The sequence below is a fragment of the Otolemur garnettii genome, unplaced genomic scaffold (genome assembly GCF_000181295.1).
Source record: "Otolemur garnettii isolate 467f Iridium unplaced genomic scaffold, OtoGar3 scaffold00025, whole genome shotgun sequence".
NCBI lineage: Eukaryota > Metazoa > Chordata > Mammalia > Primates > Galagidae > Otolemur > Otolemur garnettii.
This window is the reverse complement of record NW_003852420.1, coordinates 14,583,776-14,602,546: the sequence shown is the minus strand read 5'-3', so window position 1 is coordinate 14,602,546 and position 18,771 is coordinate 14,583,776. Positions and strand designations below refer to the sequence as shown.

The following is an 18,771-nucleotide window of genomic DNA, read 5'->3' as shown; positions in this document are numbered from 1 at the left end:
CTAAGCCCAGGAGTTGGAGGTTGCTGTGAGCTGTGACACCACGGCACTCCACCGAGGGTGACAAAGTAAGACTCTGTCTCTAAAAAAATTTTTTCAAAAATGTGATATAATTACCCCCATTATACCTTTTAAAAAACTAAAATTTTTATTATTTATTTTTTTGAGACAGAGCCTCAAGCTATCCCCCTGGGTAGAGTGCCATGGCATCACAGCTCACAGCAACCTCCAAATCCTGGGCTCAAGCAAGTCTCCTGCCTCAGCTTCCCAAGTAGCTGGGACCACAGGCGCCCGCCACAACACCCGGCTATTTTTTGGTTGCAGCCGTCATTGTTGTTTTTGGTGGGCCTGGGCTGGAATCGAACCCGCCGCCTCAGGTGTAATGTGGCTGGTGCCTTAGTCACTTGAGCCACAGGCGCCAAGCCAACTAACATTTTTAAAATTAAAGTTTAACAGATATAAAGTGCAGGTTCCAAGTGTTCACATTTAATGATGTTTTATAAGCTGAATACACCTAAATGAACCAGATAAACCCAGTTACATACATTCTTAAAGTTCATTTTGTTATTTTCTCCAGTGTGAACCTCTGGTTGGAAGTATAACTGACCTATCATAACATTTGTCCCATCCTGACTCTGTCACCTGGCAGTATTTGAAGATCACCAAAATACTGGGTAGTTACAAATTAGTTGTTAATGAGCACTTACAGATGCCGTAAGACTTCAGAGGAGGTGAGATTTAAAGTAATCCCTGAGACCCTAAAAACAGAAGAATTGTGGAATTGTATAGCCCATCTCATAGGTGAAGTTCAGGGAAGGTGAAGAGTTTGCCATCTGCAAGGAGGCCACTCCAGTAAGTGGCTTCTCTTACACTTAGATATACACACTTATCCACACAGAGACAGAGATAGATACTCTCCGAGAAGTCCCCACTGAAATGGATCCTGACCAGGAAGGAAACCATTGTGGGGAGAGACTAATCAGGGCTGGTGAGGTCACCTCCCAGGGACGCTGCCCGCTAGCTCTAGGGCTCAGTACCCCACATCCCAGATGCCCAGGCTACCCTTCTTTCCCCATCTGCTCTCTGCTCTCAAGTGGGCTGCTGGCAAGGAGACAGCCCTGCTGGCCCGTCCTGGCACGTTGAGAAAACTGCTGGATAAAACTGAAACCTGTCTGTGGCCAGAGTGTGTTGTGAGCAAGTGTCCCATGCCAGCCCAGCTTGCGTTCTACTCGGACAACACAGTCTGAAGTCTCAAGCCAGCTCTGCCACTTACCAGCCATCATACCACAGGCAGCTCCCAGCCCTAACAGGCATCCCAGAGTTGTCACGATGTGCTGCTCCGTCATACATGGGGGAAGCTTGGCAAAGTGCAGAGCACATCTTAATAACAATATTTATTGAGCAGTCCCCGTAGGCTCCGTCATAAGTGTCACACACATATCTCCTTTACTCTCTTCAGTAGCTCATGGGAAAGGTGCTTCTGTTATCCCCATTTTAGAGATAAAGGGCCTGAGGCTTGAAGTAGAATAACTCCCCAGGGTCATATAGCCACTTAAATGATGGGGCCCTACTGAAACCCCGCCAGATTGTGGCTAAACTGGCCTACTCAGCTGCCACTTACAACCATTTGGCCATCCATTAGTTATTTACCGAGCACCTACCATTATCAGACATTGTTCTAGGTGCTGGCAAGACAGCAGGCATGAACAGATGAAGCCTACTCCCTCATCCTTGAGTTGGGGTCCTTTGGGGAGGAATTCTCTTAGAGATGTGTTTTGGGGGCACTTCCAGAAAAGCCTGCCTCCCCCCAAATTCCCTCTGTGCTGCTTGTCTTTGATCTTTGAAGCCCCCTACAGTCCTCCCCTTGGAGAGATGATGGATGAGAGCCTGGTGTCCCTGAGTCCGTGTGTGTCCCTAAGTCTGTGTGTGTCCCATGCCCTATAGAGCAGGGGACTATGTGCATCAAGCTGTTCCCTCCAGGCCCTGGCCTGGTTCCCCAGCCTCTTGCCCTGGAGTTTCCCCTGCAGCCCCTCCTCTGTTGGAGGGGAGGCCAGTCGTCAGCCCAGCAGCTGTTTGCTATTGAAGGACCTCATCTTGATCCTGGCACACCTTGTCAGACCAGCTGACAGCACTCATGCCAGCTGATAAGAGTCTTGGGGGGCCCACGGTCACCCCGCTCACCCAACCCTGCCACTTCCACGTGGCCTCGCGCCTGTTATTCTGTATGTCTCCACACACAAAGAGCCGGGTGCTGTTCCTGGCGCTCAGCTGCTGGAGTGGGGAGGGAGGGCAGCAGTGAAAAGCTTTTCAGAAAGGCCAGGGCAGAGGCAGGAGTCACCCAGGTGATCGGAGCAGTTCCCCTGGGACCCCAGCCCAGGACCACAGTGAAAGGTTACTGCTAATTGGCAAGCTCCTGATGGGGCTGCATCTATTTAGCACTCCCCCCTCCCCAGAGGCTTCCAGGATGGTCTTGGCACAGCGTGTGACTCGAGAGCTCCCCGCCCGAGTCTGGCACAATCTGTCTGAAATTGTGAACATGGAGCCTCTTGGTTTTTTAATTTGTATTTTCGTTGTTGTCCTTCTTTGCCCATTGTTGCTGGTAGATTTAACAGCAGCAGCCACCCTGACTCTGGTACCCCCTCCTGGGAGCCCTCTTGGCAGGTTCCCTCCCCTCCCACCCTCCGACCCACCAATGGAGGCATTGAGGTCCCGACCTGATGCCCTGGCCTCAGGGCCCAGCTCTCACCCTGCCATCATCCCTGACACTAACACAGCTTGTCCACCCTGTCGCAGGGGGCAGATGGCCTGTCGGAGCCGGAGGGCATCTCTCTGAAGCGGGTCGCTGTGGTGGAAGATTTCTTTGACATCATCTACTCGATGCATGTGGAGAGCTCAGCGGAGCCAGGCAAAGCCCCCAAGCACGCCGGGCAGAAGAAAACCTACCGAGCGGTGAGATTTCTGTCTCTTTGCCTCCGCTGGCAGCCCCAGGCCTTGGCAGGAGGCCACGGGCTCCGCACATGTTGGGCTGGGGGGCGGGGCAGGGAGCTGAGGCGTGATGAAACGGCCTTTGGGGACCCAGGGGGGCACAGGGCAAGGGCATGGCAGCCAGAGATGGCTTAGATGGTGGGGCGGGCTCTGTGGCCTGAGCACAAAGTCGAAGCAGGTTGAAGGAGGAGGAAGAGGAGGGGGGAAGGGACAAGGGCAGTTTTGCTCCCCCCCCCCCAGCTCCTTGCAGCCCGTTCTCAGGCTGTGGGTGGGTGCAGGTATAATAATCACAAGAGCAAATGCTCCGTGGCCTGGCATTTACTGTGTGCCCGGCCAGCCCCGGGTGCCTCTTATGTGTGAGCTCATCCACTTCCCCCACAGCCCTGGGAAGTTAGGACAGGGAGTCCCCCAGGGGAAGTCTGAGAACTTGCTCCTCACTGTCAGGGAGATCACAGTGGGACTGGGGTGGGAGGCTGAAAGCTGAGGCTAGGCACATGAGAAGCAGAAGTGTGTCCAAGGCCAGGCTTGAGAGAGCAAGAACCTGGGTGCCCAGGGGTGGGGAGTGGGCCGGTTCAGCAGAGGCACCACCAGACTCAGCCTCTCAGTGCTAAGCCCTGGGCCTTCACAGAGAAGATGATATGTAAACTTGGGTAGGCAGTGGGGAGTAGAGACAGCCATCTAGGGGTGGGAGGAAGGCAGAGGTAGAGGGAACTGTGGCCAGGTCCTGCCGGAGGGGCCCATCCGTGTTCTGCTGCCATCCCTGTCAACTCCCACATCTGTCTGTTGCCTTGTCACACACAGCTCTAAACCACTGGTGGGGTGTCCACCATTAGGCCAGTAAAGCCAAGCACTTTATGCTTGTTCGGGCCTTACAGCAGTCCTGTGACCAAGACATTGAGGTCCCATTTCACAGTTACAGAAACTGAGGCCCAGAGAATTGAGTTACCTGGGCAAGGTCACACAGCACCTGAGTCTCAGTCTCCCAGTGTCCCCCTTCCCCCTCCCTGGTGACTTTCTCTGTAGCCCTTCTGTGACCGGGCTTTCCCACCCAAGGCAGATATGAAACTCCCTCCCCCAAGGTTTTTGTATAAATAGCCTTGGACTACTGTGGAGGTGGCTGTGTAAGTCTATAATTTCTCCTTATGGCCTGATTTTTAAAAAATCCAGCAGTCTGGTTTGTCCTTGTCCTCAGAAAAATGGCCTTTGGCCTAAATAGATCTTAAGGATGGACCCATGTGCCAAGGGTCTCAGAGAGAGAGGTGAGCTGATTATTCTAGCTCCTCCACCCTCCAGCTACGAAAAGCAGCTTGTGGAGGGAGTTCTGAGGGTATTCCCACCAGAAGGTCGTAGAAGAAAGGAGAGGCACCCGGTCTGGGGCCAGCAAGGGAGAGGAGTCCCAGCCTGTTTTCCCAGCATTGAATCTACCACTGTGCCCAGCAGGTAGCAGGCGCTACCTCCTAGCACAGGTCTACGCACAGCACCTCCTGTGCACCACCTCCTGACCCTTGGTGTGCATGACAGCTGTATGCCTGAAGTTGGTGCCGTTGTTACCCCCATTTCAAGAGGAGGAAACTGAGGCTCAGACCTCAGTTTCCTATAACCTGCCTGAGATTACTGAGCTGACATTTATAGCCAGACTGCTGGCCCCAGAGCCTGTGCCCTGACCCCCACACATCCTGCCTCTCTGCAAACCTCCTGTGGTCAGCTGGTAACTCCCACGACTTGCTGCTGTCCAGGTGGGTGGACTTGGGCCAGCTAGACCACATGAATTCTCTGGCCCCTTCAGTGTCCAGCACCAAGCTTCACCCACAGGCTCTCCTTGGATATTATGAAGGCAAGATCTATGGCCTCCATACTGTGGGGAGGATAAGGCTGGGCTGGTCCTGCCAGCGCCTGTGTCACCAGCCAAACAGACCTCCAGCCCTTTGCTCTGCACTTCCTGGCTTCTCGTCCATATGCCCGCCGCGTGCCCCACTTCCCGCTGCCCAGCCTGGAGCTGGCACATGACTGGCGTCAAGCCAGCTGGGCTGCACACAGAGCTGGAATTTCAGCAGCACGGCCAAGCCTGGGCTGAGCTGGCCAGGGCCCTCCTGTGGTGGGTGTGAGGCTGAGGGGCACCTCCCTCTTCCCCTGTGCGCCTCCTCTCCCTCCTCCTCCTCCCCATCTGTCACCCTTCTCATGCCACCCTCTTCCTTTTTGGGGTGGTGCCTGGATGCCTTTGTCCCCCTCTTCTCATCTGCTCCCATTTTCCTTGGCCCAAGCCTAGCTCTTCAGCTGCACTCTGCAGACATGAGGCCACTATCTGTGCCTCTGGAAAGAGCCCCCCAAGGAAACCCTGTGCTGATGGCTGCATAGAGGCACAGCTGGCACTATGGGGTGTGCATCAATCCCTTGGCCGAGGACTTTTGGTTGTCTCTGTGTGTTTTGTCACAGCTGAATCCTGGGACAGCCTCACCCCTCTAGACGACAGGGGCCTTTGGAATTCTTTCAGGCCCGGGTGCCCAGGAGTCAGGCACTGGTAGGATGGTGGGCAGACTTGCTCAGTGCACAAAGGGGGCACATTCTTTGGTGGGGGAAAAAAGGACTTTCTAGCTTCTACGCTGTCCAGTAGTGGATCAGGGAAGGCAGGTAATGAGCTTTCTGAAACTAGAGGTATTTGAGCCAGTGGCAGATGACCAGTTAACAATGGACACTACAGGCTAGGCACGGTGGTGCATGCCTGTAATGCTAGCACTCTGGGAGGCTGAGGTGGGAAAATCCCTTAAGGCCAGGAGATTGAGCAAGAGTGAGATATGATCTCTACTTAAAAAAAAAAAAGCATGGTGGTTCACACCTGTAATCCTAGCACTCTGGGAGGCTGAGGCAGATAGATTGCCTGAGCTTAGGAGTTTGAGACCAGCTTGAGCAGAGTGAGATCCTGTCTCTAAAAATTATCTGGGAATTGTGGTGGGTACCTATAGTCCCAGCTACTTGGGAGCCTGAGGCAAGAGGATCACTTGAGCCCAAGAGTTTAAGGTTGCTATGAGGTATGATGCCATGGCACTCTACCAAGGGCAACAAAATAAGACTCTTGTCTCAAAAAACAAAACAAAAACAAAAAACAGGACAATGCACAGGACTCAAACATAATGAGTACTAAGCCCTGCCTTACTTACCTCTAGTGTAGCATGACCTGAATCTAGAAGCTTGTGGGGGTTCTCACCAGTGCAAGGTATGGGGAAGGTTCTGGGTGGTTCTGCAAAGTTCCCTGAACCCACCTAGAGGACTGGTCCTTTTTAGAAGGGGTTTTCCTGCTATTCTGATTCCCGTACCCATTTAGGTTGGAGTGAGCCCTTCTGCTTCTTTTCTCTCCCAGGGTGCTAGTAGGCTAGATCAGCTTCCAGGGTCTGCATCTAGCTGCCCAGGCCACTTTGGAGCTGGAGCCAGATGTGGTCAGCAGCTGCTCCAGGCCCACCACGTGCTAATCCACCGCAGGGTAGAAGGAGGATCTTGTAAAGTGGTGCAAATCCCCCCAATTGGCCTCATCTGTCTTTGTCGGCCTCTGAGTTGCAGAATGAAAATGGGGCCTTGCAAGTCAGCGACTCTGCAAATAGCTCCTGCTCGCCGTGCCAGTGAAATCTCTGTTTCTACCAGTAGGAAAAACGTAAAAGGCAAATTCACATATAGGTCTTGATGTCTAGGCTGGAGGTGTGGTGCCGAGAGCAAGGCAGCAGGCAGCCCAGGGCAGCTGAGGGAAACTGGGTGGGGACCAGGGTCTGGAGTTCTGCTCCTTAAACACAGCGGCTCCATCTTTATCTGTTTCATGTTTTGGGCATCCGCGTAAGAGTCTATTTCTAGAACAGGGTCTGTAGCTTAAAACCATCTGAAAACCACGATCCTATTGACCAGAGCATCTGCTAGGATTCTCCTCGTGATTTTAGCTCATCTTGTGGTCCTGTGGCCTCTATGTGGCATCTATGCACTGAAACAGAAATGGAGGTCCCGTTTCTGGTCCTGGGTGAGCCAGGAAGATGAACCAGAAGATGCCTACAGAAGGTGGGGATGGGGGACGTCATCCTTCATACAGGTCCCTACAGCAGCGCAGAGCTGGGCTGGACTCTGCACTTTGCCGAGTCCCTGGGGAGTTCTAAGCAAAGCTGCAGACGCTGCAGCTGTGCAGGGCAGGGCTTCCCTCCCTGGCCATCTGACAGCTCCAAGGACTTCTCACCCACTGGCCTCCAGTCCACCTCTTCTTCCCTTTTGTGGTACCCAGAGCCTAGAGATATATGCCCAGACCACCCCCTCCACATGGCACACCAGCCAGCCTTTGCACACCATTGGTGACCTGCCAAGGCCAGGGAAACTGCAGCCACCACTCTCACCCCTGGAAAGGGAACTGTCCTGTCCCCTCAACAGGGCATGTGGTGAAAGGGCCCTTGCCCATCCTGTATGCAGCCCTCTCTAGTGCAGCCGGGCTATGAGGTTCTCCCTGAACCTTTAAAAAATATTTCTCTGCCCAGCAGCAGGTGGGCGAGCAGGCTCTGAGTAGTTAAGTAGGGCTGCCCAATGGTATGTACCCGTCTCTCCTTTTCTGAGCTGCCTATGCAACCCTCCTCCACCAAGTCCTTTGCTCAGCTCTCCTGAGGCCTGACTTGGGGTGCCACGTCAGCCATAGCCTGCTCTGCCTAGCACGTGCCCTGCCTTCCTGCCCGCTGGTTCCTGCAGCCGTCAGCCCTTCAGCCAGGCACTCCTTCCTGACCCAGCAGGCCTGAGAGGAACACTGCCCCCAAGATTTCTGGGCAACTCCAGGCTGGGGACGATCTCCCTGTGCCTGGCAGAAAAGCCCCTGTCCCTCAGCTGCACCTCTAACTGTCACTCTCCAATCCACCAGCTTTAGTCAGAGACACTGGGGTTTGCCCTTGTCCCTGACCTCCAGAGAAAGGCAATCAGACAGGGAATTTGGAAGGGAGATAACTCATCAAGGAGCCTGTCTGCTCCACAGAGCATCAAATCAGCTGAGAAATAACAACTGTGTCACCAAAATTAACTTGGCGTTTGCAACTGGCAGGAGTAGCCCCCTGGAACTCTGGAGGACTGAGCTGGGAGCCTGCCTGAGCTGGTTCTCTGGTCCTCCAAGGGCCTGGCCACAGCTGGTGGCACCCAGGCTTTCTGCGTAACCCCACCCTGCCCCACCTCTACCTCTCAGCTGTTGCAGAGATGCAGCAGGATATTCATGCATCCCCAAAGGAGCAGACTGGTGTTGTCCCCGAGGGAAGGCAGGGCCCAGAGCAGCCCCTTTCAACACGGCCAACTTTCCCAGCCAAGCTGCAGTAACGCTTGGATGCTGGAACGCTTGGGTGTTGCTGCCCCTTAGTGGAGAAGAGTGGGAGGACCCAGGCTCTAGGAAGCACATGTGAAAACCAGTGATGGGGCAGCCTCAGCCCAGGGATCCTGAGACTGAGGGGACCCTGTGGCCCCCACAGGCAGCCAAATCAGGGCCAGCAGTTTTCATGAAGCCCAGAGAAAGAGGAGAGGGCTAGACTTCGGGCCCACACCTATCTCTTCCCCATCCAGCCTTGTCTGTCCCCCCTCCTCTTCTTTCTCCCCTTCATCCCTTTCCCCTCCCTGTCCCCAGCCAGAGGAGGCCCTCTGGGGACAGCTCTGGAGTGGTGTGACCTAGAGCATGGTTAGGCTTCTGTCTGGCACTGTCTCAAAAAAACTTGTGACCTTGGTGAGTTGGTTCACTTCTCTGGGCCTCAGAGGAACATGGGGGTCCCTAGAGCCTGTCCAGTTTGAAAAATCTGATACCCCTCACAGCTCTCCCTAAGAAGATTCGTGATCTGTGAGTCACCACAAGAAATAGCTCACAGAACCTTGGGTTCTGCCCATAGGCCTAGAGCCAGTGAATTTGTAAGTGGGTCTCAGTTTATTCATCTTTAAGAGAGGAAGTTGTTCACTCTACCCAGAGCCATGTTTACAAGCTTACTTTTAGTAGTAGCAGTAAAACGTCCTGAGAGGATTATTAGAACACAGGCTAGAGGCTAGATCAGTGGTTCTCAACCTTCCTGATGCCTCCTAATGCCACAACCCTTTAATACGGTTCTTCATGTTGTAGTGACCCCCCCAGCCATAAAATTATTTTTGTTGCTACTTCATAATTGCAATTTTGCTACTGTTATGAATCGTAATGTAAACATCTGATATGCAGGATGTATTTTCATTGTTACAAAGGGGTCGACCCACAGGTTGAGAACCGCTGGGCTAGATAATGGTGTTTAAATAAGGCTTTGCTTTTTCAGTTTTTAACCTTCTTTATTCATGTTTTTAAAACAAATGGCTTAAAATAAATAAATAAACAAATAAAATACAACAAATGGCTTTCCACAAAAGTACCAACTTGTTTCCACAGCTAAGAATCACGGACACCTGCCCCTTGCTCCACAAATCCCTGACGTCCCTCACAAGAGCCAAAGCGCCTGCCACTAAGGTACGGCTCTTGGTGACCTCATGGCCAAGTCACCTCCCCGTGGATCCACATAACAAGCAAAGCTCTTCTCTCCCCCAGATCGCAGAGACCTACGCCTTCCTCCCGAGAGAGGCCGTGACCCGGTTCCTGATGAGCTGCACAGAGTGTCAGAAGAGGATGCACTTTAACTCCAATGGCCTGGAGCCCAAAGGTAGGGGAGGCAGCGGTTGGGGGCTCAGGCCAGAGCTAATGCTGTCAGCCTCTAGCACTGGCAGGGCCTTCGCTAGCACAAATAGAAAGGTGCAGGTCCAGCAGTTGTCACCAACAACACGTTTTTTTGGTTCCCTGTGTATACGGACAAACCAACAAGAAGTTTCTCCTGCCCCTCAAGGCTCAGGCCAGCCCTTCACCCCTGATACTTGGCCACCCTGCACATTCTCAAATCTCCACCAGCCTCACACTCAGCTGTTTCTCTGCATACACGCCTGATCCTATGCTCTGGCCTGTGTGCTCTCCGAAGAGAGGAGCATACCTCTGGATGCATGTAGCCCAAAATACCTGCCAGTGATGGGTCCTGCCTCTCTGTACACACCCAGCTGGCCTCTGATTGGTAAATCTACGGAGACAGATTAGGATTTTAAATGCCCAGAGCAGGCTGGGCTTAGTGGCTCTCTCCTGTAATCCTAGCATTCTGGAAGACTGAGGAGGCAGATTGCTTGAGCTCAAGAGTCCAAGACCAGCTTGAGCAAGAGCGAGACCCCATCTCTACTAAAAATAGAAAAACTGTGGCAAGAGGATCACTTGAGCCCAAGAGTTTGAGGTTGCTGTGAGCTATGATGATGCCATGACACTGTACCCAGGATGACAGAGTGAGATTTTGTCACAAAAAATGTAAAAGTTGGCTCAGCACCTGTGGCTCAAGTGGCTAAGGCGCCAGCCACATACACCTAAGGTGGTGGGTTCAAATCCAGCCCGGGCCCGCCAAACAACAATGATGGCTGCAACCAAAAAATAGCCAGGCGTTGCGGCAGGTACCTGTGGTCCCAGCTACTTGGGAGGCTGAGGCAGGAGACTAGCTTGAGCCCAGGAGTTGGAGGTTGCTGTGATGCCATAGCACTCTACCCAGGGGAATAGCTTAAGGCTCTGTCTCAAAAAAAAAAATATATATATATATATGTGTGTGTGTGTGTGTGTATATATATATATGTGTGTGTGTGTAAAAAATAAAACAAAATGCCCAGGCCAGGTGCAATATCTCACGTCTGTAATCCTAGCACTCTGGGAGGCAGGTAGATTGTTTGAGCTTACAAGTTCAAGACCAACCTGAGAAAAAGTGAGGCCCTGTCTCTACTAAAAATAGAAAAAACTGAGGCAAGAGGATTGCTTGAGCCCAACAGTTGGAGGTTGTATGATACCACGGCACTCTACCCAGGGCAACACCTTGAGACTCTGTCTCAAAGGAAAAAAAAATGCCCAGAGCACTTGTGGCTAACCAGAGTTGGTACCTTGGACTGAAGTCTACACTCTTCAGCTCTGTCCTGCTCAGTGAGACTAGTAAGGACCCCAAAGTAGACTTCAGCCTACCTCAGGTACCTCAAACCTACATTCCCCCAGAGGCCTTCTATAAATCTGGGGGCTGTCTGCTTATAGGTGGCTTTAGCACAGCAAGATGATCCGACATATTTGGTTGGTATGATTTTGACTCTGTCCTGAGCAATGGTGCCCAGGTGGAGATCACCCAGATTCCTAGGCCTTCCTGGCACACCATGCCAGCTCCCGGCATCAGACCTGGGGAAGTTGCTGAGGTCAGTGAGTGGCCTGAGAAGGGAAACAGGCATGGAATGAAGAAGGGTGAGCCATTTATCCGGGTGCTCACGTAGCAACCACTGAATCCGGGGAAGGAAAAATCAACAGTGAAGCCTGAGCAGGCAGCGACAAAGGGATGGGAGCATGGGGGCATGCAGGACTTGCCTCTTACCTTAGTTGTCCCCGACACCAGCTCACTCCCCAAATCCAGAGGCTTTCATTCCCGTGAGAGCTGTGAGGCCACAGCAGCCTCATCTGGACAGCTCCTAAGTTACAAGGGACAGGGACAGACCTAGGTGATCCCTCGTAAGTACTGGCTCCAGTATTGAGAATAAATAGGGCTCCAGTGCCCCTCTGTGTGCTTTTGAGTCACAGCTCTGCTATTCATTGCTGTGTGTCCTGGGCAAGTGACTTCATCCTCTGAGCCTGAGTTTCCTCATCTATGAAATGAGCTCCATAATGGCACCTCCCTCAGAGGACTGACAAGATTTGAACATTTGTCCCTGTACCTGGCATCGGGTCATGGTACCCAGAAGGATGAGCTGTGGCAATTGCAGTGATAATGCAGGAGGCCTAAGTGAATGATCCTGAGTGACACTGCCCCCTGTGGCCTGGCCTTGGCTGAGTGGCTGCAACTTCTGGGCCAAGACAGCATTTGGTACCTGTGGGTGGGCAGGAGGCTTTCCCACCCTGCCAGGGTCTAGGCCTCAGGGGCGTGTGCCCTGGCAGTGGCTGCCCTGTTCCTGCCTGCCCCCCCCCATTCCTGTCCTAATTGTTCCCATAGCAACTGGCGGAGTCAGGCAGAACTGCTTGCCTGGAGGAGCAGAAGCCAGGCCAAGAGAGGCTGCACTTGTGGGCTGCTCCCGGGTATTTGCAGGCTCCAGCTACTCTGCTCTCCTGCCCCCCATGTGTAGTGTGGAGGCTGTTCCTCACCTCCCCCGCCCTCCTCACTGAAGGCTGCGGGTATCCCAGGGCTGTGGGCTCCATACCTTGTCTGTGGGTTTCAGCACAGCCTGGAGGGCAAGGCCAAGCACAGCATCAGCTTGCTTCCTCCCCACAGCTACCTACCATGCCTCCAGCCCCAGGGAGGAGGAGGGAGGAGAGCAGGACAGGAGGGAGGAGAGCAGGACAGGAGGGAGCAGACTGGCCTAGAGCTCCTGGAATATAAACCAGTTTGGCAGACTCTGTGCTGGAGCCTGTTTTTCCTGGGGCTTCCTCCAGGGGCGACAGAAGACAGACACTGTGCCCATCCTTGCCATCCCCAAACAAAATTCTCTGTGCAGGTAGGGGACCTTCCTGTCACAGGGACAGAAGAAGCCTCCAAGGGAGCAGGAGGCAGCATGGCCTGTGGAAGAGTGTGGGGGTCAGGCTGCACCTGTTCACGGCTGTGTGTCCCTCAGCAGGTTAGGGAGCCTCTCGGAGCATCTCCTGATCACAGCAGCTGCTATAGTCCTGTGAGGTATCAGGACTGTTTACAACTGAGGAAACCAAGGCACAGAGAGGTGTTGAGGCGAAATCCCTCATCCAAGTTGTCTCAGGAAATGAAAGTGAAGGCAAGAGAATTTCTTTTATTTCAGCAAAACAGAAGTAACAGCTTCCTTTGGGGGCTGGGAGAGTGCAATTGAGTTAAATGACCCTTTGTGTAGGATACGTGGTACACACAGGTGTCCGTGCAACCCCAGTCTGTCTCCTGCCCATGTGTCGCATCATGGTGCCCAGACACAAGCTGCCAATGTCCAGGTGGCTCCTTGGAGAGACACAGCCTCCACAAAGGTGGGGTCAGTAATGTGCCCCTAGTCCCTCCTGGCTGGTACGCTGGGTCCATGTCCTGAGGTGAAAGAGAAGGGTTTGGCTTCTAGAAGCTGCCAGCAGAGAACTTTAGAGGGTGAAAGGCTCCCCTGTCTGCTGAATGGCAAGTTCCCCTTCTGCTGCCCCAGGGAGAGCCTGGAGATGCTGTCTGCCGCCATGCTGGCCTCTGGGTGCGGCCAGCAGTCAGCTGGGCTGCCCTTCTCCCTCTCCTGCCTGCCCTGCTGGGACCCGCCCTGCTGGGAAAATTGGAGCCTCTCCAGCCCCAGGGCAGGCGCAGTGTTCCTGTCCCAGGAAGGTGGGGAGGGTGGGGGGGGGACAGAGAACAGGATGGAGATTCTTGAAGGCTGCTGGGAGAATGCCTTGCTTCCTGGCCTCACGTTAAAAAGAAAGAAAGGAAGCAGAGTGGCCTCCCTTGCTCAGCGGTTTGTCCCCAGGAGAGTGTGAGGGTCTGGACAGTCCCACACCCTCCCCCAGCGCCAGGAGCATAAACAAAGAAGGCTGCAGAGGATCAGGAAGTCTGAGGATGGGAAATTCCAGAGCCTCCCAACTCCACGCTCCTCTTCCACCAGCTGAATGAGTCCAGGCGGCAGAGAGGAATGAGCCTAAGAGCCCTGTGTGCCCTCCGGCCAGCCCTGGCTCTTGGGGAGAAGGACCTCTGGGGGCACATTTCTGTTTTCTTTGTGATGAAATACTGTTGCATGGTTGCAAACCAGGACTTGGCAATGGGCAACAGTAGATGCTCTTCCTGAGCAAACAGGCTGTCTACTCAGGTCATGGTTCATCAGCGTGGTTTCAAAGTCCCTCCCCTGTGCCTGGCCCCACCAGATTCCTCCTTGTATCCTTCCTACTGTGACCCCATCTCAGGCTGTTCCTTTGCCCCTGCAGAGCCCCAATTGCTGGCCTGTCCCCTCCTAGCTACCGTGGGGCTGCAGGAAGGCTACTTGGGCTTCCCATGTGCTGCTGCATCATGTGAAATGGGGCTACTAATACCAGCACCGACCTCATTATGGGCTTTCTGGGAACATCATACAAGAGAATCTGCATGGAGCACTTGGCAAATATTCAGTTACCTGTTAGGGACACCGAATGTGAGCCCCATTCAGATCCCCACAAAGTTTTCTCAAGCTACTCCAGGGCTTCTCAGCGCTTCTCCCAACCTCTGAGGGACTCATGTTGGTGCCAGGACTGTCCCTTACACAGTTTCCATACCTTCCCCACCCCGAACCCATGCACATCAGCGTTCCTCGGAGATTTGCCGACCTGTTGATTCACTTCCCCAGGAAGGAGATTTTTCATCACCCAAGCCTGGGATCTCTGTTCCCAAATCCAAACCCATGAGGCTGGCTAGTCTTGCAGCTTCTCAGCCCTCAATACATCCTAGAATGCCTGGCCCTTTCTGGGTGATCTTTCACTCCCTTGCCACCCTTTCATGCCCAGAAGTCACCCTTATCTTTGGACTGAGAGTTTTTCCATTCTGTAGGTGAAAGTGCATGACAGTTACCATCCTATCATCCACCTGGAGAAAAAGAGAGCCACCACTGCAGTTGAAATTTGTGATGGTTGTTGAGGGCCATTGGCGTCCAGCTGTGTAGGCCAGCTGTGGCCAGCTGATGGCTTGGGCAGAGCGTCTTTATCATTGATTACTCCCAAGGCTGCATAAAACTGTGTCTAGCACCAGGGCTGGTTTCAGTTTTCCTTGGCAAAGAAATGTTGAAACATTTCTTTGGACACTTCTTCCTCCTCTTGTCTTACCAGCCCGGCCACCTGCCAGATGACTTAGGCTTCATGACCCTTGCTAGCATCTAGATCCCCTCTCCATGACCTCATCAGAGCCTGAGGAAGCCACTTCTCCCTTCTTCCTTGTTCACGTTTCTCCCTGAGCTTGTCCTGGCCCTGGCATCTGTGTCCCCTGTGAGCATCTGAGTCCATGCAGCTTGCCCTGACATTGGCCCCTTCTCTCTCTCCCACTAAGCTGACTCTCTTGGTGTGTACCCTCTTACTGTACCCAGGACACAGGCACCTCCCCACTGCTGAAAACCCCGCTTGCCCTTCTGCTCACAGTGGCGCGGTGGAGCCCTGACCTTTCACCATCGGCTCCCTGGCTCATTTCCTCCCTGGGAATGTCCCCTGCCTGCCACGGTCCTGCCTCCCCAACAACTCTCACTTCTGGAACTGTGAGGTCAGTTTTCCTGCACACCTGCTCTGGATGTCCCAGAGTCCCCAAGACAAGGTATCCTGCCTTCCTCTTCCTGAGCGGTCTCAGCTCACCTCTAGGCCCCAGAAGCATGTTTTGATCTGTGGAGGTGGTAGGGACAGAGTAGACCAATGAGGACCCTTTCTCCCACCTCCCAAAAGTGCCACCCTAGCCACTATTTTACTTTTCCTAAGCCAGACTGTAACTGGCTATATTAAAGATAATTTCTCATAAGGAATCATGACATTTTAGGACACAAGTAACCATCAGTAAAAGAACACAACTCCCTGCCCCTGTGGGTTACCAAAGCAGAGAATCTCTGTACCACTTGATGAGGCCTACCTGGGGGTCACAGAGGAAGGGGGCCCTTCACATGTTGTATGTTGTTTAACAGTTTCTCACCAGACAACCTCATATTTGAAGAAATGAAACAGAAACAGCAGAATTCTCAGTCTGAAGGTCCATGATCTAAAAAACAGGATCTATAGCTCGCTTGAGTGACACCATCTCCATGTTGTCACTGGAATCTCTGCCTGACATATCTGAATCAGATTTTGGGGGACCAGGGTATAAAACCACCCTGGGGCTTTGGAAGTCAAGTCTGGGTTGACAGCGGGGTGGCAAGAAGAGAGCCCCAAAACGCATTTTATTTTTTGTTCTTTTTTGGTGTGTGTCTGTCCTCCCTCTGTCCCTCCCTCCCTCTCTTCCTTCCTTCCTTTTTTTGAGACAATCTCACTTTATTATCCTTGGTAGAATGCTGTGGTATTAGAGTTCACAGCAACCTCAAACTCTTGAGCTCAAGCGATCCTCTTGCCTCACCCTCCCAAGACAACACCCAGCTAATTTTTCTACTTTTAGCAGAGATGGGGGTCTCACTCTTGCTCAGGCTGGTCTTGAACTCTTGAGTCCAAGAAATCTACCCTCCTCGGCCTCCCAGAGTGCTAGAATTACAGGTGTGAGCCACCATGCCCAGCCAGGTGTGTGTCTGCCCTCGGTAGAGTGCCATGGTGTCAGAGCTCACAGCAACCTCAAACTCCAGGGCTTAAGCGATTCTCTTGCCTCAGCCTCCTGAGTAACTGGGACTATAGGCGCCTGCCACAACGCCTGGCTATTTTTAGAGATGGGGTCTCGCTCTAGCTCAGACTAGTCTCGAACTCCTGAGTTTAGGCAATCCACCAGCCTCCGCCTCCCAGAGTGCTGAGATTTATAGGCATGAGTCACTGCGCCTGGCCCTGTTTTTTTTTTTTTTTTTTTTTTTTTTGAGACAGGGCTTCACTCTGTCCCCAGGGCTAGAGTTCAACAGCAGCACCATATCTCACAGCATCCTCAGACTTTTGCATTCAAGCAATTCTCCTGCCTCAGCCTTCTGAGTAGTTGGGACTACAGGCACCCACCACAAAGCCCAGCTGGTTTTTCCATTTTTAGTGGAGACAGGGGTCTCGCTTTTGCTCAGGCTGGTCTCGAACTCCTGAGCTCAAGTGATCCTCTTGCCTCAGCCTCCCAGAGTGCTGGGATTACAGGTGTGAGCCACTGCACCCAACCCCCCAAATGCATCTTAGTTTCCCCACACACACCAGGCACATGCATCAGAGAGGCTGGTGTGTGTCACCATCAGAGAATCTCTGCCATTGAACCAATAAGAATTCCCTGGGTTGTTTTTTTTTTTTAAATGGAGGGGGGCAGAGATGTTGTCCATTTCGATCCAGTTTATGAGACCTTCTATAATATTAGTCACATTTACCTCTTCTCAAAGAACAAAAATGAAAAATTCTGTGTGTGACAGCATAGCTTTAAAAAGCAAAACTAAGTTTTGCATTTCTATAAAACTTAATAAAAAATACCATTCCATCTGGAAAGTCCACCAGAAGTCCACCTCCTCAGAGGGCCCCAGTGCTCTGGCCCAGTCTGTTTGGAATGCCTTATTTCTACAGGGCTGCCTTTATCCTTGCCAAGCAGGAGCTCCCCTTGTCCTCTTTGGTTAACTTTGCCCTCTCATTTGCAGAGTCCTTTTTCTTCTTTTTTAACTGGAGAATATTTATAACAAAAAAATTACCCTTTTTTTGAGACAGAGTCTTGCTGTGTTGCCCTCTGTAGAGCGCTGTGGCATCATAGCTCACAGAAACCTCAAATTCTTAGGATTAAGCGATTTTCTTGCCTCAGCCTCAGAGTAGCTGGGACTACAGGCACCCACCACAACTCCTGGCTATTTTTTTGTTGTTGTTGCTGTTGTCATTGTGGTTTAGCAGGCCTGGGCCAGGCTCGAACCCATCCTCAGTGTATGTGGCTGGAGCCCTACCCACTGAGCTACAGGTGCTGAGCCAGAACTTGCCTTTTTAATGCATTTTAATTGTATCATTCTTAAAGTATTGTGTTCATAGTATTGAGCAATCACCACTATCTATTTCCAAAACTTTTTCATCACCCCAAGCAAACTCTGTACCCTAATTAAGCAATAACTTCCCAGTCCATCCCCAGCCCCTAGTAATTTCTGTCCTACTTTCTTATGAATTTCTTATGAATTTGCCAATTGTAGGTATTTCATGTTAGTGGAACCATATAGTATCTGTCCTGTCTGGCTTCTGTCATTTGGCATAGTGTTTTCAAGGTCGCCAGTGCTTTTTTGGTTTGGGCTCTGCTCTGGAGGGGCAGGCAGAGCAAATCACCCTTGACATCCTCACATTTCCCCAACCTTGCTCTGCTACCTGCCTCCCCTTCATTCTGTCTCTCAGGTGTGGTGGTGATGATGGAGGGCAGGCTTAGGGTAGTTGGGAAGTCTCTCCCACTTCTCACACTGCTCAAATCCTAGCCCATCAAAGCAACTAGGCACCAGGGGGACCTTCTGAGCAGAGGCCTCCCAGAGGAGGCCAGGGAGTAATGGAGACTGTTCCCCCAGCAGCTTGGCAAGAGATTTTAAGAGTTATCCAATATTCTTACCTTTTACTCTGTGAATTCCATTTCTTGGAATCTGTTCCAGAAAGGAAAAGATCAGAAACATAGACCAGTATTCATGCACGAAGATGTTCCCTGCAGTGTTGGTTATAATAGCTCCAATAGGAAGCAGCCTAAATAGCCAATCATAAGGGAATGACTTAGTATTATGGTAAAATATTACATGCCTATAAAAATGATATTTGCAAAGCAAAACAAGATTTTTGATGGTGGGGAAATGCCTATGACAAAATGTTAAGCAAAAAAAATTTTTTTTAGGCAGACTCTAATCCTTTGTATGCATTATGATACCAAGTATATAAAGGGGAAAAATCACAGGGAAAAAATAAACAGAACATATGCCAAGCTGCTTGGTGCAATTATGGTTTTTAAAATTTTTCTTTGCATCGTTCTGCACTTTATGAATTCTTTATAAAAAGTACATGCATTACTTTGATCTTCAGGCCATCAGAGCAGTAAATGGGAGGAGCTATGCTCCTGCATGTGATTAAGGGGGAACCAGAATTGGGGTGGGAGGGGGCAAGCACTGATCTGTGAACTGTATGGCACCTGAGGGTGCTTTGGGGGGATGCTGTGGTGGGGGGGG

The 18,771-nt window shown here is 52.0% G+C and overlaps 1 protein-coding gene across 1 annotated transcript in view; it reads left to right on the top strand.

Annotated features, from left to right (window-relative positions):
* NOL4L (nucleolar protein 4 like) overlaps positions 1–18,771 on the top strand; it is a 129,082-nt gene that overhangs the window by 50,770 nt on the left and 59,541 nt on the right. Inside the window, exons 2-3 of the mRNA XM_003788087.3 lie at positions 2,791–2,946; positions 9,527–9,638. Of these exons, the coding sequence (XP_003788135.1) occupies positions 2,791–2,946; positions 9,527–9,638 (268 nt within the window). The remainder of the gene's footprint in view (positions 1–2,790; positions 2,947–9,526; positions 9,639–18,771) is intronic.